The sequence below is a fragment of the Ovis aries genome, chromosome 11, assembly GCF_016772045.2.
Source record: "Ovis aries strain OAR_USU_Benz2616 breed Rambouillet chromosome 11, ARS-UI_Ramb_v3.0, whole genome shotgun sequence".
NCBI classification, from domain to species: Eukaryota; Metazoa; Chordata; class Mammalia; order Artiodactyla; family Bovidae; genus Ovis; species Ovis aries.
Window position 1 is genome coordinate 34,710,230 of NC_056064.1, and position 25,100 is coordinate 34,735,329.

The following is a 25,100-nucleotide window of genomic DNA, read 5'->3' on the forward strand; positions in this document are numbered from 1 at the left end:
GGACAGACCTGCTGTCCACCACTCATGGGGCATTCTTCCTCACAGTGGCTTCCAGATGGAGCCCCTGTCTCCTCTTTGCAGCTCTCACACCCCTGGACACCTGGAGAGTCCCAGAGCTGCCCTCCCACGTGCTTTGGTTCAGCATGGCTTCTTGGTCAACACAAGGGGAAGGGTCAAAGTCATAGTTTGATGAGAATGTTTTAAGAGTATTTCAAGATAAGGGTCAGAACTCTTCTTACAGAAACACTCAGGTTCTTCCTTGGAGAGCATATGTTAATCTGTAAACACAATTCTCCTAACTTTTAAGACAGTAAACCATGGGGTCAGTCGGTTCCTCCGTGACTACTGTGCAGAGGTGTCAGAAAAGGCACCAGCTTGCAGCTGTCAGGAGAGGAACTGAGACCCCAGTCTCCCTCAAGTGACTGCTGTCAGCCCGGCACCCAGGCGAGCAGTTTGGTTGTAATTTGTGTGTCTCACAGGACCCAATGAGAACAGACTCAGGACAGAATGCTACCCAAGTCCTCAGCCTGGCCTACATCCCTGCAGGGGCCCAGCATGCGCCCACATCAGCACAGGGGCTTCTTCTCTCCTGACTTCAGGCTGACTACACAAGAGGCCGGTCCGGGCCTCGTCTAAGTTGCCTCCCGTGCAGACCCTGAGTGTCAGGGGAAGTAGCTGGGATGTTACTTTCAAACGCCTTGCTGTTGTGCCCTGACCTCATGGGACAGTGCAGGACTTTCCATCAGCCCTTGAAACCTCCTTGAGATTCAGAATGGCTTTCAAAAGGTTTGGACTGAGTTGGGAAAAGGCACTGGAAACAGCCTGGCAGGTGCCAAAGTGCCTGCCAATGCCCAAATGCTTATCACAGCAGCAAAGAGCCACCTCAGCACTGGACGTGGTGCTGGCTAGAAGGGGGACATGTGAGGAGCCTGGCATTTACTGCATTCGTGTGGCAAGAAGCCCAAGAGCAGGCAGCCCAAAGCCCAGGCAGCTCCACACAGCTGAATGCTCCAGGGCCGGGAACGTCACCTGGACAGGCCAGGGCCATGGAGTCCTGCTCACCAACAGGGGTGTGAAACAGGATGGATGTGTTAGGGGAAAGTCACTTCTTCAAACGTGTGGGGAAAGGAAGGCTGCATCTCCTTGAGAGAGCAACCATTCCTGCACAAGGCTCCCCACTGGACACGGCCCCTGAAGGGGAGGTGGGAAGTGGCCCTTGACACTGTGTGGCAAACACCCCTGTCCTTTGAGAAGCCTGACTTTGCCCTCCCAGGACAGTTAGGAGGAGAGGAACCTCGCCAAGTCCAGGTCTGCACAGCCTGGAGGTGAGGTGGGGGGTCCCCACCGGGCTCTGCTGGGACCCCCTGTGCCCACAGGCGGTCGAGGGGGAACAGCGCCTTTGGAGCTGAGAACCCTGTTCCAGCCGCACCCCGACCGCTCTGCGCTGAGACCTTGAGGCTCTCCAAGTCCCTCTGGCGCTCCTCCTGCAGGGAGGCCATGCCGCCCGCCGGGTCCTGGTGCTCCAGCTCCTCCCGCAGAACGTCCACTTGCGCTTCCAGCTCCCGGACACGCTCCCTCAGCCCCGCCAAGGACTCGGCCTCGCCACTGGCCAGTGAGCCAGAGGGGGGCTGGCCCTGGTAGTGGCACAGAGTCTCCTGCAGGCACCGCAGGGTCTGCGAGTAGTGCTCCTGCAGGGCCCGCAGCTCCTCCTCATGGATGGTCTGGAGCTCCTTGACCTTGAGCTGGAACCTGGCCTCCAGGGCCTGCACCTGCTCCACAGGCCGCCCCCCCAGGTCCTGCTCGGCCCTGGCCCCAGTGTCAGGCTGGCCCCGGACCCTGCCACATGTGGCCTGCAGCACGCCCTCCACTTGGACCACCTCCTCCTTGAACTGCTCTGGTGGGGCAGCCAGGCTCTCGCCGTGCTCGCCATGCGCCAACTCCAGACGCCTCTGCTGCTGGTCCAGCTGGGCAACCTTGGTCTGGAGCTCCATGTTCTCCCTTTGGGTGAAGGCGATCACGTCCAAGTACTCGCCCTTCTGCTTACAGAGAAGCTCCTCGGACTCCCCCTGCAGGGCCCCCAAGGCCTGCTCATGCCCCTCGTAGGGGTCCCTCTGGCCCAGCCAGGACTCTTTGTAGCCCCGGAACTCATTCTCATATTCAAGCCGGATCCTGCAGGCTGCATAACACACCTGAGCCTGAAGAATCGCATCCTGAACTAATAAAGAATACTGGCCAAGGCCTCCCAGACAAGCACGGCGCAAGAGATGCTGGGATGCCTGCAGGAGCTTCCGACAGTCCCCGAGTACCTCCACAGAGGGAAGTGAGGTTAGGGAGGCAGAAATTTCCCCCAGGAGACTGGCCTTATCTTTAAGCTGCAGGGCAAGCTCCTCCTGAATAGCAGCTAAGACTCCAGAACTCTGGCTGGACAAGGGACAAGCCAGAGAGCCGGCTGGGTCCTGATGACTTGATGCTTCTACCGGTGGGTGCCTGGCCCAGGACACCTGGTCGCCGTCTCTGGTGCCCAGTGGAAGCTGCAGGGCTTCCGAGACCTGCTGCATCACCCTCTCAAAGGCAGGGGTCCGATAGGCCCCCAGGACCTCCTGCAGCATGCACCTGTGCTGCTGCAGGGCTGCCTGTGTCCCCTGGAGGGTCTCCTGGATGCTCCGGAGCCTGCGGTGGAGGGACTCCCTCATCGAGCACGCGGCAAGACTGAGCTCAGCCCTGACCCACGTGGCATCCGCCAGGGCAGGGGCTGGGGCTGGCCGGGCACATGGCTGCCTGCTTCCCGAGACATTGGCTGCCTCTCCTCCCAGCGTCTCCAGGTGCCGGCTCAGGGACTCGACCTGGCTCCAGAACTCTCCATCCACCAGCACCTTCTTGGCCCAGGCATCTGCTGGGGCCCCTGGACAGACCACAGCACTTTCAGACTCCAGCGGCCACCGTCCTGACTGAGCGATCTCCAGGAAGACTTGTGACATGTCTGATGTCATGTTCCGTAGCGAGTCTGCAATCTGGTCTATGAGGGCGGCTTCCAGAGCGATCTGCTCAGAGAGGAGCTGCAGCTGCTCCTGCTCGCTCAGTGTAAGCATGTGTGGCAGCTGCTGGGATGGCGCCTTCTCCTCCTCAAAGAAGCCTGTTTCCCCCGTGGAAGCTGGCTGGGGATGCAGGGCCTGGACAGCACCCATGAGCAGGCTCTCAAGACCAGCCAAGGGCCCCGCTCCTGCGTCCCCTGGTAGGGACCGCAGCTGTTCTCTACAGCTCTCCAGGCAAGCCAGGGCCTGGCTGTTTTTCACCTGGACGTCGCTGAGCTCCCCGACATGGCTCTCGACCGCCTCCACCCTGGCCTGTCTCTCCTGCTCCAGCTGGGCGGCCAGCGCAGTGACCTGGAGCAGGCTGGCTCGGAGCTGCTCGCAGAGCCGCGCCTCGGTGTTGGCCCACTGCTGGTGCAGCGCAAACAGGGCCTCCTGGCTCTGGCCCTGCTGGCTCTCCAGCCTCGCTGTCACGCCTTTGAGCTTCTCCTCCGTGACGTAGAGCTTGGTCTCCAGGGAGTGGATAATGGACAGGTAAGCATCTGGGTCACTGGGCATGGGGAGTGAGCTGGGGGTAGCCTCTGATGACATACTTTCCTCCGAGGGTGAGCGCTCCTGACTGGTATCCGAGGACATGCTGCTGGCTCCGGTCTTCTCACACCCGTCAGGGTGGGTGTACTTCTGACACTGGATCGTGGAGAATCGGATTCTTTGCCTCTTAATGCCAGGTGCTCCCTGGTCAGGTTTTGAGGACACTTCCGACCTCAGGGGCACCGTGCTCTCTTCTCTGCTGGGGCTGCTGTCCCCCAGGTCCTCCCCTGGGGCCACGTCCTCCAGCCCCAAGCAGGGCAGGCCCAGAGGCATGTCGGCAGTCTGGCACTGCAGGCCCACACGAGCAAGGCTGTCCTCGGCATCCTCCAGAGACTCTGTGGCCAGTCGCCGTTCGATCTCCCCCTCTGCCTGGAGCTTCTCGTCTTCCTCATCTAGGCTGCTCCCCAGGGTGGACGGCCCCAGCAGAGCCTGCTGCAGGCCCCGCCCCTCCCTCTCCAGCGCCTTCTCGTGTGCATCCTGCAGGCGCCGCAGCTCCTCCTCCTTCTCTTGGAGCCGCGTGCGCGCGCCCTGGAGCTGGCCGGCCACCCTCCTGAAGGAGTGCTCCAGGCTCTGGTAGTCGGCCTCCCTTCCCCTCAGCTTCTCCTGCAGTGCAGCTACATCCCCATCGGACAGGGAGACGCGGCCCAGCAGCTCTTGGAAGCGCTGCTGTGTCAGGTCGCGCTCATCGCGCAGGCTCTGCACATGCTCGGCCAGCTTCTGGATGCTGGCCTCCTTCATCTCCAGCTGCTCCTCCAGCCGCTGCACTGCCTCGCTGCCCTCAGACCCAGCGCTCAGCTTCTCCTCCTGCAGAGCCTCCACCCGGTGCTCATGCTCCTGCAGCCGCCCCTCGAAGGCGCGGGCCCTGTCCTCTGCCTCCGCCAGGCTCCGCAGTAACTCCTGCTTCTCCCGCTCGCAGCTCCCCAGCAGCAGCTCATAGTTCCTCTGCAGTTTCTCCTCCATCAGCCTCTGGGCCCGCTCGCTGGCACCCAGCTGCTGGCTGAGGTCAGCGATGCGCTCCTGCAACTGCTGTACCTCCTTGTGCCGGTCCCGCTGCAGCACTTGCTGCCGCTCCAGGTCCCGCAGCTCCTGCGTCCTCCCCAGCAGCAGGGCCTCTGCGCTCTGGAGCTTTCGCTCGCTGGTGCGCAGCTGGGCGCTGAGCGCGGCCTCGCTCTGCTGCCGCTCCTCCAGCTGCTCGCGCACCTTGTCCTTCTCCAGCTTCAGCTCGCCCTGGAGCTTGGCCAGCGCCTGCTCCTTGATGGCAAGCTCGGCGGCGGCGTTGCCCAGCCGCGCCTGGAGGCTCCGGATCTCGGCCTCGTGGTGCCGGATCGCATCCTTGGCCTCCCCGTAGCTGCGCTTCAGGGCCTGAATCTGCCGTGTGATGAGCTCCTGGCGCTGGCACTGGGCCTCCAGCTCGCCGTGCAGATCCTGGTTGACTCTGTGGAGCCTCTGCCAGGTGCCGGACGGGGAGGTGGCCACTTCGGTCTTAAAAAAACCGATGAAACATGGGTTAGTAACACTCGGCCTCCCAGTTCTGAGTGTCACACCTCTGGCCAGGGTCAACCACAGAAAGGCTCCTTTGTGGGTCTGTCTTTTATCCTTTGCACAATTTTTTTTTTCCCATTAAAAAAAACCTAACAAATCATCTCAATTTTTTTTGGTAAGCAGCTGTTTCCAGATAAACAGAAAACATGAACAGTAACATCAAAACAGCTCTAACTGCACAGCTTCTAGGAGAAATAAACCAAACAGAACTGAATAATGGAGCACAGTGGTAAGCAAACGAAGACTGCGGGACGAGACTCTGGCAGGAGGCGCGGGCAGGAGCAGAGCAGAGCATCATTTGTTTTGCGAAACAAAAGGCACATGGCTCTAGACCACAAACCCCACAAGAGCGCAGCACCCGACACGCTGCCCCTTCCTTCTGGCACAGGAGAAGGAAGGGCGGCACCGCTGGCGGACGTCAGTGAGGTGACATCCGAGACACTCCTGTGGGAGGTGGCGCCCGTCCTCCACAGTGACAAGAAGAACTAACCTCTACCTGCAAGAAGACAAAACGAGGGGGAACGGAAACCATGGAGTAAAACATGAGAGTTAACAAAACAAACAAACCTTTGTGGAGTTCAAAATAACAAAGTGAAGCATGCAGAAAATGAAACACTTGAAACAAAACTCCTCAAACTGCAAGGCATGCAAAATACACAGAACTAACTAACGGAGGAGAAAACAACATGAAGGGAGTGAGAACAGCTCAGCCTGGGAACTGGCCTGCCCATGGCTCCCTCGAGGTACGCTGGCGGGGAAGCCACAGGTGTGACACTCAGTTACGCAAGTTAAGAGACAGTCCACGGCCACACATGCCAGCTCCTCCTCCCGGCTGGCAGCACGGCGCCCACCCGCCACCATGACCCTCCTCACCCTTAACCCCAGAGGCCCTCCTCGCTCACCCAGACTTGAGATCATAAGCAGTGTGAAAGCAGAGGGAGGTTAAGAGTAACTGCCCTCTGACCTGGCAGGGAAGTATTAATATGTCTGGCCTGGGGGCAGGCTCATGCAACCATCTGGGTCAGACACAGGTGGGTTCTGAGGTTAGCAATGTGCAAAATCTGCTACCAGTTATCTTCTCGGCCTGATGTCAGCTGGCAGCCCAACCAGGGTTTAAAAAGGTGCTCCCCAAACCTGCGGGGTCTCTGCACAGATGTCCTAGAAAGTCCTAGAGTGACATGTGCAGGAAAGAGGGGTGTCCCCACACCAGGTCCCAGGGCCTCAGGGTCTGAACTGGGCATGGCAATAACTATGGCTGAAGGGCTGGGAGGAGGGTCTAGGGCACATAGGGTGCCTAGGACTGAGGCCAAAGCTGGGGAAAAGGAAAGCAGAAAAAACATCCACCAGAGGGTGTTTTGGAGTGGGGGGCAGGAGGACAGACTGCCCCGAAGGTCCACCGGACCAAGGAAACCAGTGTGCTGCGGTCTGCAGATGCAGAGACGTATCACAGCGACTCAGGGGCCTGGAGAGTCGGGGCGGGGGGGACCCTCTGGGACCGTGTCTTGGTCTACACAGACAAGGAACCTGATGCTGGGGGACAGGGTGCAGGACCTGACTGGACTGTAGCGCCCTCAGCCTTTGATGACAAGACTCATGTTCTCAGTCCCACCATCCTGCTTTGCTCTTCCTGGAGCTCCTCTGTCTGTCACCTCTTCCCATCACACGTTTGCTAAGGGGGCAGCGGAGTGCTGTACCCCAGAACTGGTGTAGGGCCTGGAGCACTGCAGGACTGGCAGCTCATACCAGCCTGCCCTGCCCAGATGCCCTCCTGCCTGGTGAGACCCGCGGCTCCCTGAGACCAGCTGGCGACTGGCACTCTGGCACAGAGACACCTGCAGGAGACGATGGGTCTGGACACTTGGCTCGGGACTGGGCAGCCACGTTTCCCCCTCAAACCTCAGGCTCAGCAGAAAGTAAGAAGTGGGGCTGCTAGGTGAGTGGACAGTCCCAGGCTGCCCTGTGGGTGGGGCATAGACACGGTCCTAGCTCTGCCACGGGCGGATCCTAAGGAGGCACTTGTCTGTTCCTCAGTTTCTTCCGTAAAATGAGACTAATGCTGTTCTTATGAAGTTAGAGATGACTTGCAAACATGTGACACTGATTAATAAATATATGTTGGGCTCTTTGAGAGCTGAAGAGAAAGATAACCATATTTTATGAAGAAAACAAAAGAGCCTTGCCTGTAGAGGGTTCATCAGATTCTCCCAATGTTATACGAGCAGTAGCAGCACACTGCCCAGAGCACCTGCTCCTGCGACAGCGGGCCCTAGAGCCTGGCACTGGTTTTGCACATTCCTAGCCTGCCTGGGTCCTGCACATGAAGCCCGGGGGTGCCCAGAGGGTGGCAGCCCCTCAGCCCTACCTGCAGCACATAGCCCTCCCGGGCGCTCTGCTCCCGGCCCAGAGCCACCCTCAGCTGGTCCTGCAGCAGTCGGTTCTGTTCCAGAAGGTCTGAGGCCTCCTTCTGGCTCTGCTCCAACTGCAGGCAAAAAGACACACGTGTGAAGCAGGATGGCAGCAGTGGTCAGGAGCAGCATGGCATGGCCCTCGTGGTCCTCCTGGTCCAGCGTGGCGGAGCTCGCCAGCAGGTGCGCTTGTCAGGTCTACACTGCACCAACAGTTCAGCTTAGGCTGTGAATCTGCATGGGCACCACTAGCTTCCAGATGCTGGGGCTGCACCAGGCCAGGCCCTACAGGAACAAGGACTCCATGCCTGTGCCTGAGGGAAGACTGCCCACTGGGTCCTGTGGGTGTCCTCAGCATGGCCAAAAAGGCCTGTGCTGCTCCAGGCAGACCTTGTCCAAGACTCTACCTTGGCTCCTACAGAACCCCCTTCGATGAGCTGGACATGATGGATTTTGTATAAAATCACGTTGGTGAGGATGGGTCCTCAAGAAGCAAGCAGCCTCTCACTGTGGTTCCTAGCAGCTGTGAGTCCAGCCATCGGCTCCTGCCCCTTACAGCTGCAGGCTGTGCTGACTGGCACAGAGACCTTCGTATCAAACTGTGCTGTCTGAAACAGTCTCAGAGTCCAGTGTGTGTGGCCTGCTGCCCTGCAGTCCAGCTGTTTAGAGCAATCTGATTTTGGACTGTTAATTTACTGTGTTTTGCCTCTATTATTGTATTAACAGTCATAGAAAAATGTTGATGCTAGTGGTACATATCAGCCTCATGAATCTAACAAAATAAGATGAGAGGTGAAGGCAGGCCAGCTGCCCAGCCTATGGTTTCATCAGACCCCAAAGTAAAGAGCACATCGGAATCAGCAGGCAGGCCAGCCATGTACACCCCTCCGGCCTTACCCAGGGTGCCAGGCTGCTGTGCCCAGACAGGAGCCTACCTGTTCACTGTGCCCCAGAAACGGCAGGTAATACACACAACTCACCCCACACACACCTCTGGCACCGCTGGCTCTCAATGGCAGTACCCACCCCTCTGGTCTATGGAAAGCCCTGGTGTGCACCTCCCCCTGACCCAGCCCGCCCTCCTAGTACTTATCTGGGACCTGTCTATGTGCCTGGTTTGCTGAGGGGTCTACAAGCCCTTGGGCCTAGGCCCACGGCTCCTACACTGTTGGGCACAGAGAGGGCCAAGGAAGGGGGTTGCATGGAATCAGCCAGCCCGCCCACCCGTCCTGGCCGCTACCTCCTTCTCTAGCAGCGAGGTCAGCTCTGGCGTGGAGAGTCGGTCGCTGCCGTCTTCGGAGGACAGGTGCAGGGGGGCGATGGGCACCTGCTTCTCCTCCCGGAGGGGGGTGGTCTCCACCTGATGCCAGCGCTGCTCGATCTCCACATGCACATTCTGGGTCCTGAGCTCCGCAGCTGTGGGCGGCCCCAGGCCCCGGTCGACCTCCATGCGCAGGGCCGCATCGTCTGCACTGGGTCCCTCCACGTCAGGCGTCCCAAAGCGCTTGCGCCGCTCCTCCCGCCGGCGTGCGCGCTCCCGCTCCAGCTCCCCGGGCTCCGCCTCGGCCCGAGGGCCACCGGCCCTCTCCTGGGCCAAGGCCTGCTGGATAGGGCGGAACTCGGCCCAGTCGAAGGTCTTGGAGCGGCCCTCGCGCCTGCGCTCACGCGCCCGGCTCCTCCTCTGCTCAGGGTCGGGCTCCCCAAGCTCCCCGTCCTGCTTTTCCAGCGGCCTCGTCTCCGAGGGGGAGCCGCTCCGGGCCTTCACCTGCGGCAGCGAGCTGCAGGGGCCAGAGACAGTGGTCGGGTGGGGCCCCCCCCACCAGGCCCAGCCCCTGCTGTCATTATGTGCTTTTCCTGCTCAGCTGCAGTCCCTGGGGGGAATCCCAGGGGGCTCAGCCCTGCAGGCAGAGAAGGAGCCGCAGACAACGGCCCAGAGGTTTCCTGCTGGATGATGCGAGGGTCTGAGAGCCCTGTCAGGTTTGCTGGGCACAGCCACCATCCAAACGAGGCCGTATGGGAGGGAAGCGTGTGCTGGGCCAGTGGGGACAGAGTGAACGGGAGCAGCTACTTTCCTCAAGGCTTGTGGGTTTTCAATAAGCAGGTAAGGAACACAGTCAGGTCTGTGTTTTAAAAAACCACTCTGGTGGCTGGTGTGACAGCCCTGGGACCACCTGTGGGCCATTGAGCTGGCTGACCCAGGTGGTTCCCACGAGCCAGCACCACATAGGGGCTCACTGGTCAGGACTCAAGAAGATTGGTGGCCCACCTGGGCCACACACTGGAGGACACCCCTGCCTGCCCAGCAGCCAGGTGCACTCCCTCCCCCACAACCATAAGTTGTGGCCATCTGAAGACAAGATCCCGAGACACCCCCCTCAGCCTGAGCAGAGTGGCCTCTGGTCCCACCCAAGCCCTCAGCACAGGGTGGGAAGCCCCAGAGTGGCAAGGGCTAGGGCTGGGGGCCTCCAGGGAACACAGACAAGGAGCCTCCGGAAGAGGTACCCTCTTGTCCTGGGGGCTTCCAGGCCAGGACCACATGCCTGGGCACACTTCTCCAGGATGGACCTCTCAACAACACCCAACTGCAAGCTGGCCCAGGGCCCCAACTGTGTGATGGTCAGGCCAGCACACCACCTCTCTGCTACTCTCTCTGGAGAGGAAGCCCCTGCAACCCCACCAGGTTGGGGCTGCAGCACATGGATTGAGCTACAACTTCTGGCATCTACACCTTCCTGGGACATGCATGCCTTAGCTGCACTAAAAACATCTATCCTTTCCTCAAAGTATAAAAGCCCCCACACAGAGCAAACAGTGAGGCAAGCACCTCGGCTCAGACCACTGACACTGGAGTCTCTTCCTGTCAGGAGGACACTGTGGCCCTGATGTGGAGGGGAGGCACCTGTCCCGAGCCATGTGGGCCTGAGCACGTTCTCCACGCTGCTTCTGAGGCCAGAGCCCCACACCTGCTCTGTGACACCCCAAGGCCAACATCCCCCCACCTAGAGCTGGACCAGCCACATGGGGTCCCTCAGAGAGCCCAGGGAGGGCCTTGGCCTCTGCTCCTGGTCATACAGACTCAGGAACAACCAAATATTCTGTTCGTCTAATGAAAGAAGGAATAGAGTCAGGACAGGACAGAAAGAGTAGAAAGGACAGTCCCTTTAGGATCCTTTCCCGACTCTGTTCAAAAATGTAGGTCACCAGCCGGGAGGCAGGACTTGGCAAAGGTGTGAAGCCACCCCCAGGAGGAGACGTGAGTGCTCTGTGGGCACGAGGGCCACCCTCCGGGCATGGCCTCCAGCCCAAGAGAGGCACTTGAGAAACACTGGGACTACAGGAGCGAAAAGCGTAAGGGAGAAACTCTCAGGACCAGTGAAAGCACTGAGGCCAGGAGTGAAGGCAGCAGATTTCTGGGTGTCACAGAACCAGCTGCATGCAGAGATCCTGATCTATCTGCTTTTTGTGAAATGAAAACAGCAGGTTTCTAACCATCAAGGCAGGAGGAAAGTGGGGGGCAAATGATGAGGTTCCCAGAGCATGGCTATGAACACAGGAACATCCCCAGCTTCGGCCCCCATACCAAAAGCTCCAAAGGGACATCTGTCCTGGTTGCACAGACATCCTGCAGATGCAGGAGTGAGGCAGGAAGACCAAGAAAAGGCAACACTGAGGTGGCCTGTGGACACAGCATCTGGTGCTGCCTCTGACCAACCAGGGCTCAGCGGCCAGAGATGCCTTACACCCAGGCCCCAGGGAGTTCATGCACTGGGCAGGGCTGGCAGGGTGTGGGGGCAGTGCAAGTAACAGACAGAGGGACAGGGCGGCTGCACTGAGCCTCCTGGGCACCTGACTGGCTCACCTCGTCACATCCGGGGCAGAGGTCGGGTGGACGTGCTTCATGATGGTCTGGATCCAGTTTCTCCGGATTCCGGACGTCATGGCAGAGAGGGTAAAGGCGCCCTCCTTCGTCTGCACGGAAGACAAGGTGTTAGCCATGAGTGCCCTTCGCTGACCCCAAAGGGCTCGCAGGAAGGACTCACCCCCGGGATGCCCCTCCCAGAGGAGCTGCTCTTGATGGGAGGGGCTGAGGGAAGGGGGTCTCAGCACGAGGCCCAGAGAGCAGGAACTTGGCACCACCCCCAGCACCGTCCGCAGAGGCGGCTAGGGGTCTAGCTCACTGAGCATGCCTCTCCCTTCTGCAGAACACGGGCACAGGGAATCATCAGAGTCCCCAAGTCACAGGTGGAGTGCCCTGCCAGATGCCCTGCAGCCCAATGGACTGGGGGATGGATTTCTCCTTCTTATGAATTCACTGGCCTTCAGCTCTGAACTCGGTCTTCTCTGAGTTTGGTTAACCTTGGTCACTGCTACGTGCTGGATCTAGGCCCAAAGGTCAGGAGGGGAGTCCCAGCCCAGGAGCCCAGGGTGGCAGCTGGCAGGCAGCTGGCAGGCTGCTGGGTGCCCGTCGCACACCTCACGCTCTCAGGAGGGAAGAATTAGCTTTTCCCAAAGACAGGTCTGGGCTTCCCTCGTGGTTTAGTCAGTAAAGAATCCACGTGCAATTCGGGAAACCTAGCGACTAAACGCAGCACAGCACAGGGACAGGTCTGGCCTCTGCCCTGCACCACTGTGGAGCAGAGTGGGGGCTAGCCAGCCCAAAGGACTAGGCGTGTGGGAGGGAGACGCCTGGCTGTGTGATGTCAGCTGGCCTCTGGGGGAAGGGCTGGAGCTTGCCTGACCACATGGACAACGATCCAGTTGATGGGTTATGAAGCTGCTATGAGCACTCTGGACACACTTGGGCCTGGTGCCAGGCCTAAGCCTGAGCAAGCTCCCCAGGCTGGAAGCTCTGTGTGCTACCAAACGTCAGTGCCAATAGGGAGACTGTCCCCAAAGATGTGAAAGTTTCCTGTTCAGCGCAGTTCTCCACGAGGTGCTTCCTCGGGCTGATCCCAATCTGTACCCTTTGCTAGAGTGTGTCTGCGGTTCTAAGTAGAGTGTTCCCTGTGCTGAGTCCTCCCAGCTAGTTATCTGACTTGTGGGGGTTCTGGAGCACCCTCAGACTTGCAGTGGGCATCAGCCAGCTGGCATAGCCAGGGGTCTGTGCCATCACCTCATCTGGCTACCCCTGAATAATCCTTAAACCCCCATCTTTGATAAAGTGGTCAGTAAGAAGTGCTCCATCTGTCCAGTCAAATAATTTTTTTGAGAATGGGACAGCACCTTGCACATTGGAGTCCTTCACAAGGTTGTGGGGCAGAAAGACTCCGGTGAGCGGCTACATCGATGAGCAAAGAATAAGTGCATGAGAAGCTAGTGCCCTGAGAGCTGAAGAAGCAACACCTTCACTCTTACTCCCCATACCCCACCTCTTTCCAGCTGTCCCTGTTCTACTGAAAGAAAGACCTTATTACTACAAAGGCTCTAGACAGCCTCGAGGGAGAGATGCTGGCGTCTGCTTTCTGCTGAGATCACAGAGTGGGGATGGGTGGGGAGCTACAGGACTGAGAAAAGGAGAGGATGAGGTGCCCGCCCGTCAGGCCCAAGGCCTGCCCCTCACACCCAGCCTGCAGCCCAGCCCCACCCTGCTCACATGGATCTGGAAGCCATAGTTTCTCTGCACTGGGTACTCTGTGACATCGCAGCACGTAGACAAGTCAATTTCCCCATCCAAGTCAGCTGCCTACAGAGAAGGTGAGAGGTTTAGAAGGTAAAGGTCAGTGTCCCGTGAGCTTTATGTCTACGGGACAGGTATTCTCGCAGGTGCTGCCAACCACACATCACCTAGAAGCATCCATGCCACCCCCACCCCCATCCTGCCAGGGACATCCAGGCTGGGGTTCTCAGACCTCCTTTACACTCTTAGAAACTGAGGGCCCCAAAGAGCTTTTGTTCATGGGGGTTTTTATCTATTGATATTTGCCATATTAGAAACTGAAAAAAAAAAAGAAAAATAAAAATTTTTAGTCATTTAAGAGCACAAACCCATTTCATAAATAAAAAGTATTATTTTAAAAAACCTGCAGGACTTCCCTGGCAGGTTAAAACTTTGCCTTCCAATGCAGGGGGTGTTTGTTCAATCCTTGGTTGCAGAGCTAAGATCCTACATGCCTTGTAGCCAAAACCAAAAGATGAAACAGAAGCAACATTGTAACAAATCCAGTAAAGACTTAAAAAATGGTCCACATCAAAAAAATTTTGAAAAAAAAACCCAAAAAAACAGCAAGAGATTTTTGCACCTGCCTTTAAGGCCTAACTTCCGAGGACAGCTGGATTCTCACATGGGTCTCTGAACTCAGTCTGCTGGCAGCTTTTGGCTGAAGTGTATGAGGAGGGCCTGGCCTCACACAGACTCAGGCTGGAAGTCTTTTCAGACAGTTGCGGCTGTTCTTCTCTGACAAGTGGTAGCTTCTTAAAGGTGAACTGCATAGTGGAGTCTTTCTGCCCTTGCTGTTATGTTAACCTCCATGGTTCTACCCTGCTCCGTGAATGGACCTCTGACCCACGCGCGACACCACGTCCCGTCTCCTGGGAGAGTCCCCAGGCACTGGTGTGCTCCTTGTTCCGGAGCGAACGCTGGGTCCACTGTCATCATTGCCCATTTCATCAGGGAGTCTAGGCTCAGGGACACTGTCAGGTGAGCGACAACGAACACAAGTTTTCCAAAGTTCCAGTTTTTCTTAAAATCTCAAATTGAATTATTGGTAACAGTTCTGTCAGTCGTTTTCCTTGAAGGAAGAGACTCGGTTTATTTAATCGAGTGCGCATCTGTGCATTGGTGTTTAAGCAGAGATGGTGGGCCGTGAGGAGGGGGGGTGGCAGAGGGCAGCGCGGTCATAGCGGGTGCTCCCCATGAGGTGGCATTATGCCTGGACAAGCAGCACAAGGGACTTTGCCAGCTTCCGGCAGGTGCTGAAGGCTGAGACTAGTAATCAGCACTTTTCCTGTCCTGTGAAGGCCCTTTCTGTAAGACTGTAAACGTGTCGCAGTGAAGGACACACTGGCTATCTGCTCCTGCAGCCTGGCTGGCTAAAGCACCCACCATCAGCACAAAGGCCAGCACAAGGGAAGAGGTCAACGGCACTGTAGTCTTACAGCACTATTTTTGTTATAAAACCCTGGATGGGTCTCCGGAGGCCCATGAAGTACACTGTGAGAAGCACCCAGCACTTGCGTGCGCTCCCGCAGCCACTGGCACCCACACGACTCCCCATTTGCCTGCCCACCAGCCTCTGCCGCCTGTGCTTCCAGAGGCACAAGAACCACTAGTATCATTCACATTTGGGACTGTATCTCCCAAAGGAGATTCCTGGAGTGGGAAGCAAGGGAAAGGTGTAGGAACAGAATGCCAAACTCAGAAGAGAAGGTTTTTTTGTAGATGAAGAAAAAGCCCTTCTGTTTGGTGTTCAACCACGGAACCAGGGCTCTCAACCAGGCTGCCAAGTTCACCTGCCACATCCCATCCTTGTCCAGAAAACAGGGGACAAGATACATTAGTTTGATTCTTTGCAAGACAATTCACCACAATATTTCCGTGTAGAAAGAACAAAACTGCTCATCCTGACTTTTAAAATGAGACATCTTTCAGTGTTTTTCAAAAAACACAGACAAGAAAAGCTGCTGGAGCCCCCCATCCCAGGGGCTGAAGCAGGGCTTGGAGAGCCTACTTCCAGCAGAAGTCAGTCCCAGAACATCAGAGTCTGCCCCAGGGCTGGACTAGGCCACCCGTCAGCACACAGGGTGGACCTGAGACACTCACCTCCTCAGCCACCGAGTCCCTGTAGAACCTCAGGCTTTGATCAGCAAGGACAAACCAGTGCTTCTTCCACTAAAAAAGAAGGGGAAAAATCAAGACTGAACTCCACACTCCTGCTCCGAGGCGCTCCACAGCCAGGGTCCTGGGGGACCTCCCTGAGCAAGGGAACTCAGACAGTAGGTGGCCCCTCTGGCTGGGGCACACACACAGGACTCCGCTCAGGCCACAGGCAGCCACATGCACACGCCTTCTCCCCTGTGATAAGGTGGTGTGGGCACTCCACCCACAGGGGTGTGGTTGCAGAGGGGAGCCAGGCCCCCCAAGCCCAAGGAGGCAGCCTGTGAGTTGCGGCCACCTGCTGTCTAGCCAGAGGGGTGCCCACCTGCTGCCAGCAGGGGTGACCCAATCACAACCAGCCAGACTTCCCAGTCTTCACTGTGAGGATCGACAGGGGCGCTGAGTCTGCAGGCAGAGCCGACGGGGTGGGTACGGAGGGGAGAGAGAGAGAGAGGAGGAGGGTGGGGAGGGGCATCCGGGGGTCTCACAGAGGGACCCGAGGCTTCTCCTGCCTCCCAGAGGCCTGGTCTCCACCCCAGCAGCCACTAGTGGCTTGGTCTTTCTGCTCAAGTCCGCCAGCTCCTCCCAGACCTGTGGCAGCATCTCAGCTGCTGCCTACCACCTCACAACCACGGAGCCTGTTCTTGGGGGACCTGGGCTCTCAGGAAACCTCTGCAGAATGTGGCCAGGAGGGAAGCTCAGGTTGAAGGGCATCCCCAGGCCTGAGGCTGATGCCCACCAGGAGTGGGAGAGCAGTCCACATGCTGGCAGCAGGCAGGCTGGTGCCCCCACTGCCCACCACACTCCCACTTCTGAGGAGATGGGGTCGTGGTCACAGTCCTGGAGGTGGTGGACAAGGGCCAGTGCCCTCACACCCATGGGGACAAGGCCAGCTGGACCTTGCACCTGCTCCCTGGTGCCTGGGGCCACGGCAGTACCAGCCACTCACCTGGCCATCCTCATACTGCTTGGTCAGCCAGCCTTTTTTGAAATTCAGCAGGTCGGGCTAAGAGAGAGGAATAAAGAACAGCTCAGAGAAAAGCAGCCTCGTGTCTGGATCTGTGCAGAAGCGGACTGACGAGGCAGGCATTTCTCTTCCAGTGAGGGGCCCTAGGAAAGGGGGCTTTTCCACGTGCCAGATGAGCACATGTGGCTCCTTGCCCTGGCAGGGGCTGCCCAAGCCACTCTCGTGTGTGCATCTCCAAGGAGGGCAAGGTTGCGCACAGGGCGCAGGTGTGGCCCCCCGGCCCACGAGCAGCACAGCAGGGCCGCCGGGAAGCAGAGAACAGTCCAGACAGAGCCATCCGCATCTCGCGTGGAGGGAAGATGAGCAGTGACGGCCGAGACTGAGAGTCTCATAAAAGCCACGGGAAGACTGACGGCACCTGGTGTGAGCACGGCGCAGCAGTGAGCTGCCAGGAGCCTCCAGACACTGGCCTGCCAGGATGACCCTGAGCCCCCGCTTCCCTACAAGCAGCAGAGCCAGGACAGCAGGTGCTGACAGCACCTGAGAGCACCCGGAGGGCTCTCGCAGCCCTGGGCCTGGCTGGTGTCTCGTGTGTGGGCGTGGCAAGGCCAGGTGCACAGAGATGCAGCACTGCAGTGTCCAAGGACCCAAGGAGAGTTAAGAGAACACGTGCCCCGGGGAGGGACACCCAGCAGCCATGGGTGCCCTGGAGCCTCTGCTGCAAAGTCCAGACTCCAGGTGAGAGAGCGTGTGCCCTGGTCCAGCTCAGGAGCCGCTGGGGGCCCCATGCCTGGAGGGTGGGACCAGCCCTGGTTCCTCAGGAGGCCGAGGATGAAGGCAAGAGGGACCCATGTGAGCCACTGTCTTCACTCCTGGGGCTCTGATCTGCCTTTCGGGGCTCCCTGAGGGGGCGGTGGTCCCGCCAGACCTGCCTGACCACTCCCTACCTCCACCCAACAGCCATAGCTCCCACACCCTGGAGCGAAGGCCAGGCCCCCTCCATGGTGACCCCATGAACAAGTGACGTGCCCGGTGGGAAGGGGCTCCTGCCTCCAAGACGCCACAGAGACAAACACTCAAAACGAGAAGAGCAGAGGCTCGTGCTGTGGCCCCAACCCCCGGAGCCAAAATTCTGCAGTCCTGGTGGCCTCCTCTGCCGGAGATCTCAGAGCTCAGGATGCCCACATGGCCCAAAGAAGGGGCAGAAACACAGCATCTGCTTCTCACACAGACATGACAGCCCGTGCACGGGGGCAGCCAGCACGGACACCAGCAGACAGAGCCCTGTGACAAGCAGCAGGGGCGACATCTCCAGGCCTCGGAGCACAGGCGCCCGGGCTCACCGTCAGGGAGGACTCCGTGGACCTCCTGTCCAGTGACTTGGCTCTTCGGTGTGGAGACAGGGGGGAGGCCGAGGCGTCTGGGAGAGGAGCTTCGCTGGGGAGGTCCTGTGGCAGAGAGCAGTCCCGTCAGCACCAGCCAGTCCCTCATCTGCTGGAGCCGCAGGAGGGCGGGCTTCAGGGCCGTGTTGTGGGCAAGGAATGGGGCTTTGCTGTCTGGTACCTCGGCACCTCTGCCCCTGCGGCCAGGACCTGCGTGCAGATGGGACCCACGCCCAGACTCCTGGTCCTGAGCCTCCAGCTACCTGCCAGGGCTTGAGCCGCTCTGGTGGACAGGGCAGCCTTTTCTTGCAGATGTACAAGCCCCTTGGCTCTCCGGGTCCCCATCCTCCCTGGGCCTTCACAGAGGGAAGAAGCTGGGCTCTGTGCAGCGAGCAGGAGAGCCCAGAGAGAACAGGAGGAAGACAGAGGGTGGACTTGGCGGAGCCTCAAGAAGCAGGGGCCCTGGAGGGGAGTTTCAGAAGCAGAATCCACCTTGGAGATTCAGCAGAGAAACGAGGGCTCTGGCCATGGCCAGAAAAGATGAGAAGGAAGGCCAGACGGCCTCAGAGAGGAAGAATGGCTCTAATTAGGACCTGGGACCCAAGGCGCACGAGAGCAGCTCTGAGCAGAGACGGACGGAATCCTGAGAGGAAAATGCAGAAGACGGGCCTCACCCTCAAGAAGTTCCCTCAGGGAAGAAGGTGAGAGACGCAAGAAACGACCAGGAAACGAGAGCAGGAAGCTGGGCAGAAGTGCACCCACATGTGAATGTGCTGTATGGGGGGGCCATATGCCACCCGTCCCTACCACCTGCACCGCCCCAGTATTGCCCAGAGCCCAAACGCTCACCCGCTTCCTAGGGAACGCCCTCTTCTCGCTGCGGCCTTGTCGAGTGTCACTTGAGGCTGAGGGCCCGGTGGACAAGTTGGTCTCCATGTGCTCTGCCTTCTCTGTGTCCAGGGCCTCAAATTTCTCTATTACCTGGGACCTCCTGCAAGAGAGGGCACGAGGCCACTGAGCGGGGAGACAGGGTCCCCGGAGCCTAAGGGGACATGGTCCGGAGTCTGAGGGGCTCCTGCAGCCAGCACCCCACGCCAGCTCACCCGAGCTCCTGGGCCACCCTCGTGTGGGGTGCCGGCCGCACACACCCCTCATTCGGCCAGCTCGCCTGATGCCCCCACTTCCTCTCCCACCTCCACACGGGGCAGCTCTTGGACATGGCCCTGCCCTCTGCCTCCCAGCCCCGCACCGCAGATGCCGCACGGGCTGTTGGGCTGACACACTCGGCTCTCACACGCCAGCGCCCCCTCCTGAGCCACAGACTGGTAGAAGGCAGCCAGCACCTCAGGCGCCCTGGCCTCACCACGTGCCTCAGCAGATCGGATGCAGCCCCCACCCCAGGGTGTCCAAAATTTAGCAAGAAAAAGACCCATGAATTAACATTGTTTCTGCCAACAGTAAAAAGAATCAAAACCCAAATTAAAAACAAAGCAAGTTGATTTCGTGTGAAAGGGCGGGCGGCATCATCAGGCCATCTACGGCTGGAGACGGAGCTGAGATGGGAGCGAAGCAGGCGGAGGAGGGGCGAGTAACGTCACAGCGACACAGCAGGAGGAGTGGAGAGGGGCAAGACCTGGAAGAAAACAAGGCTGGAGAATGAATAAACAGAAAGAACTGCTGGTAAAAATCAAATATGGTAAATCAAAATCATCCCAAGAATTAAAGCAAAATCCCAAGGCGATCACTGAGGAGGGAGACTATCCTGTCCCCGCGACATGAGCATCCGCCTGGTGGATGCACCCTCATGAGCTGCCCACGTGTCCCCAGGCCAGAGCCCTGTTCCCCCTGAGCTGTCTCACAGGGAGGGCTGTCCCTGCATCGGACTAGCAGCAGAGTCGAGGGCAGCAAGTGAAGGGCCACTGGGCCCAGTAGCCTGAAGCCTAACTTCATGAGGAAGAGGAGGGGAACCCGGAGGCCAGCTCGTCCTTGGGAGGGGACCAGTGGAAGGGGCTCTCGGGGGTCCTTCCTCAGGAAGGCAGACTCCCAGGGACCAGCTCCCTGTGGAGCCATCTCTGCTCCCGTGGAGTCTCCTGCAGGCCAGCAGCAGCTGCAGCGGGGGAGCGAGCGAGCGAGCGCAGGAAGCCAGGCGGCGTGGGAGCGCCTGGGAACCACGGGGAGTTCTTGCCGGTGCTCCGGCTGGCTGCACACCCAAGGTGGCCTGTCCCAAGTATCCTGCTAGGTTTAGAGGACAGACCCGCTCACATGTAGAATGAGAGCTCTTCCAACCGACCTCAGGACCAGAAAGCCCCACGATGGCCTCGAGTTGCAGGGGCCAGTGAGTCAGGCCAGTTGCATGCTGTGGGCCGGGCCAGCCATGAGAGGTCAGAAGAGGGAGGGAAGTGCCACCTGCCAGGGGTCTGGGGGAGTCCACCTCAGGCGTCTGTAAAGTGAGGCCTTTTCAGCTCAGGTCCCTGTAGTCCTACAGCTGGGACAGCAAAGGCATCCCGGTGAGCCTGGTCTGGACTCCCAGCCAAGCAGCAGGTGGGACCTTGGCAGCTGGGCCTGGTGTCAGCCACCAGTGGTTCAACCAGCCACCCCCACCACACTTGCTCGGCACAGCTCACCATTTGAGAAACACTGGGGAGGCTCTGCGGCCAGTCCAAAGACTACTTCAAGGCCAGGACTAGTCAGGACACCCACCCTGAGGCCTCTCAGCCAGGCTTCCGGCAGCCGCCCCCTGGGCATGGTGGCTGGTGTCCTGCCCATCTGGGGCTCTGTTCTGCACCACAAGACAGGGGTCCAATCCAGCACCAGGAGCGGCTCAGGGTCAGAGGGCAGGCCTTGGACAGGACAGCAGCCAGCCAGAGGACACGAGGGCAGCGAGAAGTAACGTGACAGTGTCAGGATACAGAGGAGAGGGCCCCAGGGGAGCCAAACCAGGCAAAAGCCCCTCCCCATGGTGACAGAGCAGGCGAAGCAAAGCCCCAGAGGTGCCATCTGTCCCAGCCATAGCCGGGAGGGAACTCCAAGCCAAGCAGGTGTGCTGAATGTTAATTCTTTGGTCCCCGCCAAACCAAGGTGTGGCTGCCTGCTTGGGGGCCTCCAGGACGCGGTGAGAAGCCCCCTTGCCCAGGCCACTGGCCTCCTAAATCTAGCAAATCCTTTCACTTACACTTAAGCACACTAAGGACAACTTCGGCCCTGCCCCAGCTCTGCTGTCCCAGGCTGTTCCCGTGAGGAGGAGCCCTGCTCCTGATTCTGCCCTGCGTATGGAGTGCTCACACACCTCAAAGGGTTACTAGTAAACCAGGTGGAGATGCTGTTTGGAGGGCGTGTCCCCTACCCCTCCAGGACTGAGGGACCTTCTGTTTGCTTCTCTCTTCAAGTGTGTTTTCCTAGTGCTGGAGGAGATGCCTGGGAGGGCAGGTGGGTGGGAAGGAGCAGGGGAGCAAAGCAACCGGGGCTCTGCAAAGGGTCATCCAATGACCCCACTTGCTCCAACTGTGAGCTGGGTCTGGGGGTGGGGCCGAGGACACTACACTAACAGTGGGTCTGAACCTCCTCTGCAAGCAGCATGTTACAGGCTCTGGAATCATTTTGGGAGGTTTGAACGCCTGCATGACCCACTGCACACGAGGATTCGAGCCCTGCTACTGCACAGAGGCTCTGTTTACACGTGGGGCTGGAAGCTTCTACTGGAAGGGGCACTGGGGCACTCTGGTCCAGGCCTGGACTTGGGAGGCTTCAGTGACAGAACCATGCTCTTTCCCTCACTCTCCGCAAGTGCAGGGCCCTCCCCGCCTCAGACCACAGCTCCACCTGGCCTTGGCCCATCTCCAAATCCATGACAGAATGTCACAAAATGTATGAGTTTGTGAGTGGGTACCTGTATGAGAGAGCATGTTGAGTGTGCACAGTAGGGGCTGCAGGAGTGGGTAGAGTGTGTGCAAGACCCTGGCCCTCCAGTCCCCCCGGCCCTTACCTCCGCTCGTTGCCAAACAGACGGGCCACCTCTTCCCTGCCAGGGCTCCGGGCCCGAGTCCTGCGCTCCAGCCTTCTCCTCTCCACCTGGAAGGCTTCTCGGTGGCTGATCCTGATGGCCTTAGGGACGTCGGCCAGGGTGGCATACTGCCTGCTGGCTTTAAAGGCATAGGCACGCCCCAGTCTCTCTGCTCCCCGCCCCCCAGCACTGCCGGAGTCCACATGGGCAGGGGGATGGCTGGCCACATCCAAGGAGTTGAAGGAGCTGCTGCAGACGGTTCGGGCAGGGAACTGAGGACCTGGGGGAGGAAGGGGATGGCCAGGCTTGCAGGAGGGTGGGCTGGAGTCGCTGTACCTGTTGGTGGGGGCGCCCGGGCTGGGCGGGGAGAGCGGCGGGGGCAGCTGCTGCTCCTCGGCCTTCACATCCTGCTTGGTTTTCTCCAGGGAGAAGTAGCCGCTCTCCACCCGGACTTTGCGGCCACAGTCCACGCGGTCACCACTTGTGGTGCTCTCCTCTGGAAGACGAGGGACAAGGGACGTGCTCAGCCTGCTGCCACCTCTGGTTCTACGACCCTTGGAGAAGGCACGCAGGTCCAAGGCCACCCTAGGGCAGAGCCCTTTCCCAGGAAAGGAACAGGGCATCCTTACCTGCCTCTCCCTAATGGGTACCTCTCTGCCAGATGGCCAGGGGTCCCTGAGCTCTAGTCTGGGGGCTCAGCTGGGACAACAGGATCCCCAAGTAGGGACATCCCACCAACAACCACTTCCCACTGAACACCAAGGAGAACCTAGGGAACGTGGTTAACACTCCACACTGCACTGCAGGGGGTGCGGTTCAATTCCCTGGTTGGGGAACTGAGATCCCCAATACCACACAGCCAAGCTGGAAACCGAGTACATCATGACAGAGAGCGCATCACGAGAGGCCGTGCAGCCTCTCAGTGCATCGTTACGGGCAGGGAGGCCACCCAGGAGGAGCAGAGGAAAGGCAAATCCTGGATGTGGTGGGCACCCACAGTGGGGGAGTACCGAGCGGCTTTTGCCCAGAGCCTGAACAAGGTGCATCTTGCCTGAGTGAGCACAGTCTCGGCTGTCCATGTGTCTTTAGTGGACAGATGGAAACAAGGAAGCTGGCCTGTCATGCAGAGCCCTCTAGGCCTGGACAACAGAGACCAAGTGCTGCCCCGCTCTGCTCAGACAACTGCAAGTCCTGGAAGGAGACATGTGGTCGTGCCAGCTGTTCCTGCCAGCTGTTCCCCTGCTTCAGCCAGTGCCTGGGCAGGGTGCATCAGTGGGAGAAGGACTGGACAGCCTTTGATGCTGCTCACAGGACACAGTGGGCTTCAGATAACCAGGCCTTGAACACAGAGCAGCCACGGGGAGCAGAGGCTCCTTTGGACACAGAGCTCACTGCAGAGCATCCCGATTCTCATGACACCAGGCTGGGGCACGGGAGCAACTGAAGGCTGGTGGGCCAGCAGACACACAGGGGCACCTGAGCCCCAGCACCTGCTTGCCCTGTCAGGAGGCCCAAACTAGTGCTGGGAGGTGGGGTACCAAGACATGCAGGCACGGTGGCCACCCTGGCTACCACTTACCATCTCTGCCCTCAAGCCCTGGCTCCCTCAGGGTGCTGGCCACAGGAGGCTGGCCCTGGCTGGGACTCTGAGCTGGACTCAGGCTGCTCCCGTCTGGCTGGTCCTTGGCCCTCATTTCTTCCTGCCAGAGTGTGGACTTGGTGGTGGGGACTTTCTCAGCACTGGGGATGCTGCTGCTGCTGCTGGTGACAGCCATCTTGGCCGGCCCTGGCTCCTGCAGGGGAGAGTGGTGTCCATGCAAGCCGGGAAGCACCCTGCCCGAGCCAGCGCACGGGTCTGGGCTGCCCGAGTACCTGGCTACCAAGGTCAACTGCAGTGTCAGAGGCCCAGATGCCAGGAAGCAAGGTTTTGCACAGAGACATCCCGGCTGGGCTGGAAGCTTTCTTTCTTTCTTCTGCAGCCCCAGCCAGTACCCAAAGCCTCTAGGCATGCAGAATGGGAGCCTGGAGCCCAGGTGGGAGCCCAAGCTGCAGCTGGTGCTGCCCCAAGGGACAGCATTTGTGTACGAGGTACTTAGCCAAAGCATACAGAGGACTGTAACTCCACACTGTAAGCCTATGGCACCTGCTCACGCCCCGGACCCGAGCTCCCGCCCACCCAGGCACTGGGGTGCCTGCTCCTGACCTGCCACTAGCAGGATGGCTCTGGGCACCCCTCAAAGTGAGACACATCTTGGCGGTCCTTCCCCAAAACAGACTGCCTGCTGGGCTCTGACTAGCACCACACCTTCCAGTCCTCACCAGCCACCCCAAAAGCTCCTACAAGGGGAGCTCACCTAGGCTGAGAGGAGGTGGCAACCCACATTCACAGGGCCAATAAGAGGCAGAGTGGGGCTTTGAGCATTTGGCACCCCCAGGGGCCTCTGGGAGAGGAGGACCCAGGATGGGGTGTGCCTGTTGGGTGGGCACCTGTGTCCACAGTGAGACAGCCAGCACTTTGCCTAGTCCAGAACTTCCTCAGTTCCACAAGGGTCTCGGGCCTCCTGGGACAGATGAAGCTGGGATGGCTCTCCCGCAGACCCGGGAACGCCTAACACCCCTTCTGTCACAGCCATCAGTAGCCCTGCTTCCCTGGCTGGAGACTCCTGAGTGCTCTGAGCCACCATGGAAGAGGTAGGGTCCTGGAAGAACGTGGCTTCTGACGGTTCCCCAAGGCTCCAACAGAACCAGCTCCAACGACCCCAGGACACCAGCCCCGAGGCCCCGAGCCTGTGGTCAGCGGCGCCCTGGCTCCACACCCAGCAGCCACGCTGCCCTGAGCAGAGGTCTCTCTGGGTGGCCTGCTGTGCCTCCACAATAACCTGGGGCCCACGCTCTGAGGCCAGCACCCCCGCCAGTGCTGGCAATGTGGGGGTGGGCGTGGTGCCATGTGGCCGTGGCCCTGGCCCCTGGCTCTGTGGGCGTTACCTGGAGACCATGCTTGACGAGTCCGTCCCCTCCGTGGAGGGGGGCTGGACCAAGAGACATAGAGGCTGCCAACATGGGCTGTAAAGGAAGGGCAGCACTGTGCCCGTGAGAGTAGGGCCCTGGCACATGCACTCCTTCCTGATGCTGGGGCGAACCCAGCATTGGGCCGGGTGCTGGTGAGGATCTCCAAGAGGAAACTCCAGGCCTGAGATGTGAGGGTCAGTGACAGGGCTTCCTAGCACCAGGTGGTTCCAGGCCTGCTTCCTGGGCCCCTGACCTTCTTAGGACTCAGCCCAGAGGAACAGGGCCCTGGAGGTGCTAAGATCCATGGTGAGTCTCCCGTGGTAGCCATGCTGTCTCCTGCCTGTGTGCCCAGCCTCGCCACA

At 59.3% G+C, this 25,100-nt stretch overlaps 1 protein-coding gene across 13 annotated transcripts in view; it reads right to left on the minus strand.

Moving 5' to 3' along the window:
• The window catches only part of MPRIP (myosin phosphatase Rho interacting protein), a 94,619-nt gene that overhangs the window by 13,048 nt on the left and 56,471 nt on the right, over positions 1 to 25,100 (minus strand). For 6 of the 13 annotated variants that reach the window (XM_060395500.1, XM_027974751.2, XM_042255760.2 and 3 more), the window contains 11 exons: positions 23,309 to 23,522; positions 21,712 to 22,225; positions 18,579 to 18,720; positions 17,691 to 17,795; positions 16,330 to 16,386; positions 15,327 to 15,395; positions 13,161 to 13,250; positions 11,427 to 11,536; positions 8,808 to 9,345; positions 7,525 to 7,641; positions 1,452 to 5,102 (listed from right to left, as the gene is read on the minus strand). In XM_060395500.1, the coding sequence (XP_060251483.1) occupies positions 1,452 to 5,102; positions 7,525 to 7,641; positions 8,808 to 9,345; positions 11,427 to 11,536; positions 13,161 to 13,250; positions 15,327 to 15,395; positions 16,330 to 16,386; positions 17,691 to 17,795; positions 18,579 to 18,720; positions 21,712 to 22,225; positions 23,309 to 23,522 (5,607 nt within the window). The remainder of the gene's footprint in view (positions 1 to 1,451; positions 5,103 to 7,524; positions 7,642 to 8,807; positions 9,346 to 11,426; positions 11,537 to 13,160; positions 13,251 to 15,326; positions 15,396 to 16,329; positions 16,387 to 17,690; positions 17,796 to 18,578; positions 18,721 to 21,711; positions 22,226 to 23,308; positions 23,523 to 25,100) is intronic. The other 7 variants (XM_027974758.3, XM_027974759.3, XM_042255763.1 and 4 more) reach the window with 6 other exon arrangements.